Source organism: Cervus elaphus, chromosome 1 (assembly GCF_910594005.1).
Source record: "Cervus elaphus chromosome 1, mCerEla1.1, whole genome shotgun sequence".
Lineage (NCBI taxonomy): Eukaryota > Metazoa > Chordata > Mammalia > Artiodactyla > Cervidae > Cervus > Cervus elaphus.
In genome coordinates this window covers 48392193-48405312 of record NC_057815.1, presented here as the reverse complement: position 1 = coordinate 48405312, position 13120 = coordinate 48392193, and the positions used below count along the sequence as shown (strand labels likewise).

At 50.5% G+C, this 13120-nt stretch overlaps 1 protein-coding gene across 1 annotated transcript in view; it reads left to right on the top strand.

The window, feature by feature from the left end:
- OTOG (otogelin) overlaps positions 1-13120 on the top strand; it is an 84003-nt gene that overhangs the window by 33035 nt on the left and 37848 nt on the right. Inside the window, exons 25-32 of the mRNA XM_043901812.1 lie at positions 1044-1182; positions 2860-2994; positions 3288-3434; positions 3729-3848; positions 5647-5763; positions 6453-6609; positions 10068-10094; positions 12666-12833. Coding sequence (XP_043757747.1) covers positions 1044-1182; positions 2860-2994; positions 3288-3434; positions 3729-3848; positions 5647-5763; positions 6453-6609; positions 10068-10094; positions 12666-12833 — 1010 coding nt within the window. The remainder of the gene's footprint in view (positions 1-1043; positions 1183-2859; positions 2995-3287; positions 3435-3728; positions 3849-5646; positions 5764-6452; positions 6610-10067; positions 10095-12665; positions 12834-13120) is intronic.

Below are 13120 nucleotides of genomic sequence, written 5' to 3'. Positions count from 1 at the left end.
CCCATGATGAAATCCTCTGAATGCTCCCTCTCTCACTCCTAGCAAAGCTACCATTCTTACAGTGGCCTTCTAGGACCAACGGGATCAGAACCTCTGTTACCTCCCTGAGTTCCTCCTCTCCTCCCACTCTCTCTATTCTAGCCATGTTGTCATCCGGAGTGTTCTTCAGGACCTTTGCAAAGGCTATACCCTCTGCCCAGGACACTGTTTTTCCAAATGTCCATATACTTAATTTTCTCACACCCATTAAATCTCTGCTCACCTGTCCTTCTGTCCATCTTATTTAAAATTGCAGCCCACACTACACACATTCCCAGTCCTTTTTATCTTGTTCCTTTCCCCACATAGCACTCATTACCCTCTAACTATTACCTACTAGGGGCTTCCCAGGTAGCTCAGCAGTGGAAGAATCCATCTGCAATGCAGGAGATGCAGGCTCGATCCCTGGGTTGGGAAGATCCTCTGGAGGAGGAAATGGCATCCCATTCCAGCATTCTTGCCTGAAAAATTTCATGGACAGAGAAGCCTGGTGGGCTACAGTGCATGAGGCCACAAAGAGTTGGACACAACTGAATGACTGAGCACACACACACATTACCTACTCATGCTTGCTTATTATTTTTTATTATTTAGTGTGTATCTTCCTCCTTTAGAATACAAGCTTCACAAAGGCAGAAGATCTTTTGCTATTTTGTTCACTGATGTATCTCAGACTCCTAGAATAATGTCTGCGATATGATAGATGCTTATTACTTGTTGAATGAATGAATGATTGAAGTGGGAAAGATAGTGTGGATATTGGAGTTGAATCGATCTTGGGTCAGTCTTGGCTCTGTTATTGATTGGTTTAACCTTCTGAACCCCAGTGTCTCTTGCATAAAATGGGGACCCACCCTCGTACCCTTTGGGCCTTTGTTGGAGGTCGATGGTGTTTGTTGACACTCAGCCCAGGGGTACACAGTGGGCACTCGATGGGCAGTGGCCCCACCGTGGATGCTCAGGGTGGGGCGGGGCATGCCCTGTGAGGGGTCTCTGTGTTTCAGCGTGTGCCAGCGCGGCTCGTTCCAGTGCACCCTCCACCCCTGCGCCTCCACCTGCACTGCCTATGGTGACCGGCATTACCGCACGTTTGATGGGCTCCCGTTTGACTTCGTGGGGGCGTGCAAGGTGCACCTGGTCAAGGTGAGCATCTGCGTACATCTGCACAGCTGGCTCCATGGGCCCGCAGAGCAACTGATGCATAATTGGATGGTTGGGGCTGGAGGATCTAAGCCCTGGCGTTTGGCAATTCAGTACCTCAAAAAGGTGCTGAGGAGCAAGATCAGGGCTGGACAGAGCCCACCAGTTTAAATACCCCAATGCCTGTCCACTCACCATTATAACCTTGCCCTTCTTGGGTGCCAATGGTTTTTCTGGCTGTTACAGTAAAAACGAATACTTTCTGGACCCTCATTAGATGCCTGGTGGTCTACCAAGCCATTTTAAAGCATTATTTCACTTAATTCTTACAGCAACCCTAAATGACAGAGTTTTTTGAGCCCAGTGTTAGAGATGGAGCAAATTGGGCCAAGGAAAGTTGGTATCTCACCCAGGTCACACACTAGTCAGTGACAGAATTGGGGTCAAGCTGAAACCAAGAAATCTGACCGGAGAGTTGGTGTGTAAAGGAGTCAGGTGTCAAAGCCACCAGCTTACCCAGAGGAAAAGAAATGGTGATGTAGGAGAGCATCTTAGAGACAGGATCCCCTTCAGGAGAAGAGGGTACCAACAGGGCAGGTGGGCGAGGCCTTAGCCAAGGGTCCATCTCATCAAATAATAGTAATAGTAATACCTTCTATGGGCTTCTCTTGTGACTCAGCTGGTAAAGAATCTGCCTGCAATGTGGGAGACCTGGGTTGGAGACCTGGGTTTGATCCCTATGTTGGGAAGATCCCCTGGAGAAGGGAAAGGCTACCCACACCAGTATTCTGGCCTGGAGAATTCTATGGACTGTATGGGGTTGCAAAGAGTCAGACATGATTGAGCGACTTTCACTTTCACTTTCAATACTTTTTATGGAATAAGCCCTATCTATGGCGCAGGCACTGTGCTAGGGTTTTTCATATAATTTAAATGGCTCCACAAGACAAAGATGATAGACCTTGTTTTATTTTATTTTTTAAATCTCAAAGGCTTTGCATGCTCTTCGCTAACATTTAAAACAATGGAGAGGCATATATTAAAAATGAATATCCCTCTTCACATCTCTTCTGTTCCTGTTGCCTGCTGAATAACAGACAGGTGTGAATCCTGCAGGAACATGAGTAGGATTCTGCAATTTGCTTTCATCACTCGATAGTATACTTTGGACATTATCTCATATGATTGGTAAATTTATCTTCTTTCTATAGAATTCCACAGAAAGGATGTGCTCTAGTTTGTTTTATTATCCACCAGTATTTAAATACTCAATGAATACTAGTGTAGATGTGTCTCTAAACACTTAAAAGTAGAATTTCTATAAAAGTTATCCCTTTAGAATGTTGTCTGGTGCCTGCAGATTGCCCTCCAAAAAGGCTTACACTACCATCATCAGTGTCTGTAAGACAATGCTCCTTCCCTCACACTCCCGTCAACACCAGTTGACCCTATTATATATTCATTCACTCATCAAACACTTTTTGGAGGGTCCCTACATGCACCAGGTACCCAAAACAAAACTGAGCTTCAGAGAACTGAAGTAAGTTGCCCAAAGTCACACCACTCACATGAAGCAGGAGTGGGTTGAAAATCACTTCAGAGTCTGTGTCCCTCTACCCTGTGCCTCTCAGCAGAATCTCTTCTCACCCTGGTTTATTGCACTAACTTATTTCTCCCCAGAGCACATCAGATTTCAGCTTCTCTGTGATTGTAGAAAATGTAAACTGCTACAGCTCTGGCATCATCTGCAGGAAATTTATTTCCATCAACGTGGGGAACTCACTCATTATCTTCGATGACGACTCAGGAAATCCCGTAAGGCCTGGTGCAGGTGAAGGTTGTATGGACAATTTGCTGGTTGATAGCGGGCAGAAGAGGGTTAAGGACTGGCTTCCTTATCACAGCACTTTCTCTTGGAGCCATTGAGTGATTAGCCCAGATTGAGTTCCTTGGTCATGGCCAGGAACCCAGAGGTCACTGTCAGGACAGGAGGGAGGCATAGGAATTGGTGAACTCCTGGGGCTGGGCAGTGACTTGTCGCCAGGCCCAGCTGACCCAGCTACTGGGGGATGCTCTGGCCTCAAGAATGGCCATCCCTGTCCCCCTAGAGTCCGGAGAGCTTCCTGGACGAGAAGCAGGAGGTCCACACGTGGCGGGCAGGGTTTTTCACGCTGGTGCATTTCCCACGGGAGCACATCACCCTCTTGTGGGACCAGAGAACCACGGTGCATGTCCAGGCCGGGCCACAGTGGCAGGTAGTCACGTGAGCAGTGACCCTCATCGGTGCTGTGCTCCTCCTAGGACCAAGGGGCCCATGGGTGTCCTTGCATGAGCTCTACCCTCGCCAAAGAGCCAGGCGCACCGTACCTTCTGTCCTCTCTGCCCTGCCCTGCCCTGGGCCCCTTCTCTTCTGACGCTCCTATCTCTCTGCACTCTGTGACCCCAGTGGTTGTTTCTAGGCCCATGACAGACTCCTAGGCTCATGGCGACCCCCATGCCTATGGTCCATCCTTGGAATGCCTGAAACTGATCATTCTGTCTTCTTTCAGGGCCAGCTGGCAGGACTCTGTGGGAACTTTGACTTAAAGACCGTCAATGAGATGAGGACCCCAGAGAACTTAGAGTTAACTAACCCCCAGGAGTTTGGTGGCAGTTGGGCTGCAGTTGAGGTAAAGCCTCTCCAAGCTGGCTCACTCCCCTCACCCAGATGGACCCTAGTCAGCACTGAGAGAACCTGGCCACAGGTCAGGGGAGAAGGACATTGGTGCAAGGCTGCTCCTGCAACCCATGGTCAGCCTCTGACCTGGCGTCCTCAGCCCTGTGGCCTGAGGACATGCACCATCATCCCATCTCACAAGTCAGTCCCTGGACCAAGACCTGGTAGGAGAGCTGGGGCTGGGAAGGAGACAGAGTCTGCCCTAGGAGAGCTGGCCACCTAGTAGGGAAGATGAGGCTTGTTGAAGCAGGACCATTTTACCCATCTCTGTGCCAATAGGTCTAGCACAGAGGAGAGACCAAGAGAGAGACCCACATGGGTTGAGGCAATCAGAGAAGACTTCCTGAAGGTGGTGGGACTAGTGTGGTACTTAAAAGATAGACCATATTTGGATGGCTGAATGTATCAGAGAGAAGACCTCTGAGAGGGAGGACAGTATTATCAGAGGCAGAAATGATAGGAGATGTCTGACTGAGGCTGCCAAGCTATGAGTGGTGAGGGGACACAGCACTGAACTGAGAGAAGTAGACCTGGGTTCTTGTCTTAGATCATCCAGGGACTTGCTCAGTGACCTTGAATAAGCCTCAGCTTCTCTATGATCCTCTGTGAAGTGAAGGAGCTGGAAGAGGAATGGTGGATAGATTTTACCTCGTGTGACAAATCTGATAAGTCAGATGAGGCTGCCTGGGAAGCCATGTTGAGAAATACCAACACTGTGTCAGGCTCACCTGGAAGAACTGCGATTGATTAGTTATGTCTGCCATTGATGCTGCATTAGAGAGTGGTGATGTGAGTGTTACATATTTGCCTTTCCTGGACTGAGTGATCTTCAGTTCCTGATTCTCTGTTGGAGAGTAGATGGAGAGAAGCCTGTATAGACAGGAGTCAGGGGAGCAGTTAGTCATAGCATGGAGCTCAGTGAAATCCTGAGGTGGGACAAATCTTTTCTTAAAGCCTCAAAAAAGTGTGCTCTTAACAGAGACACTGAATGGGTGATTAACTTTCATTACTTCCTTCCTTTTACCCACCCCGTAATGTTCTCTCTCAATAATTCCTATGGGCATACTCTGGGGGGCTCAAATGACAATGTAGGCCCAAGGGTAGAGGTTCGGCAGACATCAGGGTGGTCTGTATTCATTCACTCTAGCAGGATAACAACATAACTGCAGACTTAGCAGCATCCAGTCACACACACGGATTATCTCACAGTTTCTGTGGGTCAAGAATCAGGGCTCAGATTCGGTTCTCTGCATACAGTATCACAGGCTGCAAGTCAAGGTGCCAGCCAGGGCTGGGCTGTCATCTGAAGATGCCCCTGGAGAGGGATCTCCTTTTCCGACCACTCATGTGGCTGTTGACAGCCATTCCTTGTATCTGAGAGAACTGAGAACTTTAGTTTTTTTGCACACTGTTGGCCCAGGATGACCCTCAGCTCCTAGAGACCACCCACAATTCCTGCCATGTGCCGTTCACAGTCGGCAAGAGAAGGACTCCAGCCAGATGGGCTCTGTAGGCTTACGTAACATGATCATATGCAATCCCTGACACATAACCACATCCACGCGTCACCTTTCCCATCTCTTGTTGGCTTGTCAGTTTGGTCCCTCCCACATTCAAGGGCAGGAGATTATCCAAGGACATGAACACAGGAGGCCAGCATCAAGGGAGCTGCTCCAGGAGTCCTTCCACCACATCAGGCAGTGGGTATGTGAGGGGTCAGGAGATCAACCATGCTGCCTTTGCCCCCTCAGTGCCCAGACACCCTTGACCCCCGAGACACTTGTGTCCTGAATCCTCTCCGAGAACCCTTTGCCAAGAAGGAATGCAGTGTCCTGCTCAGCGAAGTGTTTGAGACCTGCCACCCTGTGGTGAGTGCATACCAGGCTCCGCTGCTCCTGAGACCCCCCACCTCCAGGGACTCCCTGGAGTCCCTTCTGCCCTTAGACCCTCTGCCATGCCTTGGTCTAGAGGGGAGACTCACTTCTGCAGTTCCCCTGCCTCTGGCCTGCTCTGATGACTCTGTCCTGTTTCCCCAGATGACCCAGGACAGGCAGACAGTCAAACAGCTTCTGTGCCCTTTTCAAGCTTATCTCCTTATGGCTCTTCCTCCCGATCAGGCCGTTCTTCTGAATGGTGAACACAGACCCCTCATGCGGCGGCAGCAGCCCTCAGCGGGGACAGAGGAGAGCTGGTGCTCAGCTCTGCATGGCCCCCTCGGGGGCCTCGAAGGCTGCTGTCGGACCTGTCTTGACTGTCTCTGGCCCTAGCTGGGGGTTCACACCCCACGTCTGTTTCTCAGCCTCACCCTGAAGCCCTGGATCCTATAGCTTAGTCCCAGAAAGGAGAGAGCTTAGTTCTCAAAAGCCAGGTCTGATCCCAGGCTATGGAGTTAACGTTCCCCTCTGAGCTGCCTGCCTTCTGCCCTCACCCGACACAGGCAGCACACACCATTCTTCATGCTTGTGCTGCTTCCTGGGGCTGAGTGGCATCAGCCCAAAAGCTGAAGGGCTAATATTTAAGGCCTGTCCTCTGACCTCTGACTTCTGACCTCCTCTAGGTTGACGTCACTTGGTTTTACTCGAACTGCCTGACAGACACGTGTGGGTGCAGCCGGGGCGGTGACTGTGAGTGCTTCTGTGCCAGCGTGTCCGCCTATGCCCACCAGTGCTGCCAGCATGGGGTGGCCATCGATTGGAGGACCCCTCGCCTCTGCCGTGAGTGTCCAGACCCATCATCTGAGCGGGGGAGTGGGGCCCCCTCTGTGGGCAGGCCTGTGGGGTCCCATCACTCTGGTGAGCATCTATGGAGTACTTACTATGTGCCAAGCATTAGCATGGCTTGTATGTATAATTCATCGAATTATCAAGTACCCAGGTGGCTCTAGTGGTAAAGAACCCGCCTGCCAATGCAGGAGACATAAGAGATGCAAGTTTGATCCCTGGGCCCAAAAGATCCCCTGGAGAAGGAAATGGCTACTCACTCCAGTATCCTTGCCTGGAGAATCCCATGGACAGAGGAGCCTGGTAGGCTACAGTCCAAAGAGTGCCAAAGAGTCAGACACGATTGAAACAACTTAGCACGCATGTCCCCTGTGAAGTAGGACTGTTTATTCCTGTTTTACAGTTGGAGAAATAGATTAGAGAGAGAGAGATTCAGTAACATGCTCGAGGTCACACAGGTTGGTGGAGGAGCCAGGGCTCGTCTCTAGATGCCCTGAGTGCAGACTGTGCTCCTGACCACTTCACCAGATGAGTCAGGAGCTTTGGGTTCCAGACTCAGAGCTGCCATTTGCAAGCTGTGTGACCTCAAACTAGATCTCCAACTTCTCTGGGGCTCAATTTTCTTATCTGAAAATGGAAAAATAGGAACAGACCTGTCCCACCAGGCTTATTGCTGGGGTCAAAGGAGATAGTGAGCGTGAAAGCTCATGTCAGCTGAGACACATAAGGCCCATCAGAGGCACCACAAGATAGTAGTGTTTTTTTGACCATTTGTGGTCTACAAAATGCTTTTGGTTGCACACTCCTATCAAGTAAAAACATATGCACACACACACACATACATATATATATACATAAGTACATGTACATATATATAATATTAGTAGTGTAAAGTATGCCACAAAACAGATACAAAAATAAATATTTAAAAGGGGAAGTAAAATACATAGAAATTTAAATGATTTATTATTTGTTCCTGCACACCAAAGATCTTCCTGGTGCAAGACACCTCACTCTGGGACACAGCACTAGTGCTAGAGCTGATGTAGCTGTCATTTTTCATGGGGACATGGGTGCTTGGCATGTCCTGAGCCCTGGGAGCTCCAGGCAGGATGACCTCAGGAAGAAGATGGAGCAGAATCACCTTTGGTTTCCCTTTTCTCTGCCTGTTTTGCCCTGAGACCCTTCCACCACATGCAGTCTTGCTTTGGGTCCTTGGGTCCTCATGCAGTCTGCTTCTCCTTCTACTTCAGGAAGGAGGCTTCCCAGGTGGCTCAGTAGGTAAAGGATCCACTGGCAATGCAGGAGACACAGGCAGATGCAAGTTCAATCCCTGGGTCAGGAAGATCCCCTGGAGGAGGGCATGGCAACCCACTCCAGTATTCTTGCATGGAGAATCTCATGGACAGAGGAGCCTGGTGGGCTACAGTCCATGGGGTCACAAAGTGTCAGACAGGATTGAAGCGACTGAGCGTGCACTTCTGGAAGGAGAAGGGAACATGTCTACTGAGGATCCACTGTGTGTCAGGCCCTGCGCCTTCTGTGCATTCAATCATTTAATATTCAGGACTAGGGAAATGCAAGTGAGGCCAGTGCCTAGAGCCTAAGATTTAAAGGAGTACCAAAAGACTCAGTAATCAACATAAATCACGTTTTCAGGCAATACTTTTTAAAAATCAAAACTAATGCAAGAAAATCTTCAATGAATGAAATACAACAATTTTAGTAATAACAGGTTCAATATTATTGATTTTTCCTTTCACCTCAGGCTCCAATATGGCTCAGCAAGGTGTTGTCACTGATTTTGTCTTGGTTTAAAATTTTTGATATGTTGTTCATCATGGATATTTTTCATTCATTCTGAAATTTTAAAAGTTGTATTAAAGTATGACATATCCTGATTACTGAGATTTTTTTTTGAGGCTCCCTTAAATTTTGCACCTGAGATGACCACTTCCTTTACTCCAGTTCAGACTTTACCAGTGTATGGGGCAATACTTGTGGTGGTTCCCATCCTACAGAGGAAGACACTAAATTTCAGGTTGGTTGAGAAACTTGTCCCCAGTAGGCACTGACAAGTGAGAGATGGGATTTGAACCCAGGTCTGTGGGTCTCTAGAGAGCTGGCTCTTGACCGTGTCTTTGGGCAAACTGGTACACATTTGAAAACAGAGACTTGGAGATCTGATTTTCTAGTTCAATCTTCTGAATCCACAAGTGAGGAAAAGCAGATACTTGCCCATAACCACACGGTGGGTCAGTCTACTGATTCCTAGTGCTCTTTCCAGAGGGCAGTGCCAAATGCTGAGGAAAAGTGTTCATCATGGGGTGTGGAGGGTGTGGGGTGGCCTTGGTGGCCTATGAGTGAGGGAGGCCCTTCCTCAGCCTTTATCCCAAATCTACTGGGTCAACTGACTTCTCATGGTCTTGCTCCTGGGTTTAGGTGCCCCCTGCAAAGTGTTAGTGATAGTTGCTCAGTTGTGACCTTTGTGACCAACTCTTTGTGACCCGTGGGGCAAGATCCCAAAGGGCAAGATCCCATGGACTGTGCAGCCCACCAGTCTCCTCTCTCCATGGAATTCTCCAAGCAAGAATACTGGAATGGGTGGCCATTCCCTTCTCCAGGGGATCTTCTCAACCCAGGGATCGAACTCAGGTCTCCTGCATTGCAGGCAGATTCTTTACCTTCTGAGCCACCAGGGAAGTTCGCAGGGGGCTTCGCAGGGGGGTCCCCAGTTTATCCTAATGGACTAATCCATGGCTGACTTGCCAAGGGAACAGGCTGTGGTGCTGTACTAGACCACTAGAGGGCGCATGGAGCACATACTTGGAGGAGCGCGTCAAAGCCTGATGGAAACTGCACTGCGGGCCTGAAAAAGGCTTGGATCCAGGAGGCCCTTTGGGCCCTTCCTATCCATGCTATTGAAAGACCAACTTCTGTCTTGTGCTTGCATTTCTCTAGGACCTTCCACAACATTTTCGATTGGAGCTTCCATTTCTTTCTTTATTTTTAAAATTTTATCTATTTTTTAAATTGAAGGATAATTGCTTTACAGAATTGTGTTGGTTTCTGCCAAACATCAGCATGAATCAGCCATAGGTATACATATGTCCCCTCCCTCCTGAACCTAACTTCCATTTCCTGATTCTATTCTTGCCTTTGGGGATCACACAGAGTATACCCTTCTGTCCCAACATTCATTCATTAATTCAGTTCATGCTGAATGCCTACGCTCGGGCAGCCTTTGAGCTTTATGCTGAGGGCAAAGAGAGGAGCCATTGTATTTCCTACACTTTAAGACATCTGGATCAATGACCATGTCTGAATCTTGGAGTTTGGGAGACAGGCCAGGTCCAGCCCTTGGGGAAGGAGGGAGAGCTGGGATGCTAGGGCCCTTAGCCCTGTCCATCTGTTCCAGGCTTCTCAAGAGGTCTCTGTTCTTTCTCTTTCAGCCTATGACTGTGACTTCTTTAACAAAGGTAAGCTCAGCCTTGAAAGCTGGGGCATTGCTGTCTGTGTCCTGGTGCCACAGCATCAGTCATCCTGAGGCCCTGCTGGCCCTGAGTGATGTGGGACAGGAAAACTCCATCATGCAGAGAGGACCCTAACAGTGCAGGGCCCAGAGATGCCCTGGGACTCTGCCCAGCAGCTTCTGCTGCCTCTGTCCAAAGCCCAGGGCAGGCTAGCTTCCTGGGTGTGCTCATGTGGCAGCTTCACCAGCAAATGGAAACCCCATTTGCACCAACCTTCTGCCCCATAGCCTTTATCATCTGGCTCCTCAGGCCCATGGAATCTTGTCTTGGGTTTCCTGAAGTTTTGAGGTGGCAAAGGCAGATGCAAACTGCTCTTCCTTTGTTGGGGCAAAACCTGTGGTCCAGCGCAGTCTGTCAGATTTATCTTCAGTTTTAACCAAGGTCACAGGGTAACAGGATACACTCCAACTTCTCATTAACTAAGATTCCAGGGAGTTTAATGTCCAGTGTTAGAACCAATTAGTCAGTTTAATCACTGGGGTTGGATGGGACTGGAGGGTTGCCCAGGAGTAGTTTTCAGCACCGATCTTTGTGTAGGTGGGGTCAGGTTGGCCGAATTAAAAGCTCATCAAGTCCTTGGTGCCATTCACCTTTGACTTCTGAGGTCCCCTCTGCCCCCACTTCCAGGTACCATCCTGCCAGGAGCAGGTCTATATGGGTACAAGCTCAAGGCTTTTTTCCTTGTTACCCACATGATCAGATTTTGGTTTGTGAAACATCCCCCTGGAGGGAGTATAGCAGGTGAAATAGTGGGGGCCTGACTAGAGGGACAAGGATATCAGGTAGGGGGTCCATGAGATGAGAGCTGGACCAGGTACAGCATGATCATTCACAATAGCTGCAGGGGCAGCTCAAGGGGCACGGGTTTCCTAGACAATCACAACAGCCCTGTAACCAACCTCACAGGCTCTGGTGTGCCCTGCCTTCCAGGGTCATCTTTCCAGCCACGGTCCCTGCTGTGACTCAAAATATTAGCCTCAAGGGGCTCCTGATAGCCCCTGACCTTTAACTCCTGGAGGCATGAATCTGTACTTGGAAGACTGCGGTCCCTTCACAGGCAGGGTCTGTCTGACACCAGGCAAGACATTTCAGCAAGACAGCTCTGAGCAGAGTTTTCTCCCTTCTGTGGCATTTTGGGTGGCAGTAACTGACAAAGGACAAGCTGCTTCTAGCATCCTCCACCCACCCACCCGCCCATCCATTCCTTGCTTGGCTTTTCTGCCAACATTTTCTCTGGTCCAGGCCTTTGCCGGGTGCTGGGGATGCAATGGTTAATGAGACCTGTCCCATTGGAGCTCTGGAGCCAGCCCACCCCGACTCTCTAGAACCCACTGTGTGTTCTTCACTCCACATTCCATCGGTAGTTTGAAGCTGACCACTGGTGGGAGTATTCACACCATGGAAATCAGCAAACTACCAAATGGGGTTTTGTCTATTCATTTTTTTGAGAGCTGACTGTTAACCATTTCTCAGCACAACACTGCCTGTGTCCCATCTGGTAGGGGAGACAGATGTGGACTCCCCAGTTGAGACCCTCCTCGTAAGAGCTGTGATCAGCGTGTGCCATGCACCAATGCTGCTGGAGCACATAGGAGGAAGGATGCTCGTGTGTGAGAGGAGAGGGCGCGGGGAGAGCCACACCAGAGGCGACATTTGAGCTGGGCCCCAGAGATGGAGGAGGCGTTGGTCGTGGGCACAGGCAGGGAGGACTGCGCTGAGTGGGTGGGATGGCACGAGTGGAGACAGGAGGTGGAGCACCATAGCTTCTTACAGGGAAGAGCGAGAGAAATTCGGTGTGGCAGGGGCAGGGGTTGGGGCTTGAGGGGTCCCTGAATTCAGGCCGGGCTCTTGGACTCTATCCCGAGGGCAGAGGGGAGCTGTTAAGGAGTTGTAGCAGGGACTGGAAAGAGGACCCTGGAAGGCAGGGCACACCAGAGCCTGTGAGGTCGGTTCAGGGCTGTTGTGATTGTCTGGGAAACCTGTGCCCCTGTCCCGCCTGTGCCAACAACCCCAGGAACCCGAGAGACCCTGAAGTGGCACATGTTTGAAAGAAGTGGATAGACGCTAACGCTGAGCCCAAGCCTTTCTGGCCTTTACTCTCCAGACCTTGGGTGGGCAGAGACCAGCGGATGTCTTCTCCCAGGGGCAACTCTGAATATTCAGCAGCTGGGGTGGTCAAGTCTCAGGCAGGGGGACTGGCCCATGGAGAGATGTTGCGGACCCAGATGCCCAACCCCCTACCCCCATCCCTGTAGGGGTGGCCTTGTTTCCAGGCTTCCTGCAAAGTGATTCAGGGTCCTATGAAGGGGGTTCCTCAGTGACTGGCAGCCTGGGCCTCCCGTCCCTTCCTTCTCATGGACATCAAGGTCCCCAGGGCCTGGGGTGAGGGATGTGACCCAGTGGAGCTCTTGGGCCTCTCTTCTCCCGCCTCTCCAGCAAGGCTGGCAGGTAGGGATAGATAGGAGGTGGGCAGAGGCCCAGGGAAGCAGGGCTTATGACTGGGCCCCCTTTCTCCAGCACTAGGGAAAGGCCCCTACCAGTTGGCCAGCTTGGTGGCTGGAGGTGCCCTGGTGGCCGTGAAGGTGGCAGGCGGTGCCCTGGTCCTAGTGAAAGCAGAGGACGTGGCGCCGGGGGACATCGTGAACTTCCTGCTGACAGCTGCGCTGTACAAGGCCAAGGCCCACGGTAAGGCCCACCCTCTGGCCCCTGGTGGAAGGAGGGGCCGGTGCTGTGGCCCTAAGCCAGCTCTGGTAGCTGGAGAAATGTGGGATTCCAACAGGCGCCTCTTTCCTAGTTGAGACAGGGTTCTGGGTCAGCCTCTCCGCCTCTCTCAAGAGACACTGTCCATCTTCTTCCTGAGAGATCAGGGAGGCCAAGGTCCAGATGAACATGTACACCCTGCTTCACACAACAGCTATGGTGCAGAAAAGCAGGGTGGCAATAATTACTACTTCCCCTCCCCTCCCCTCTGT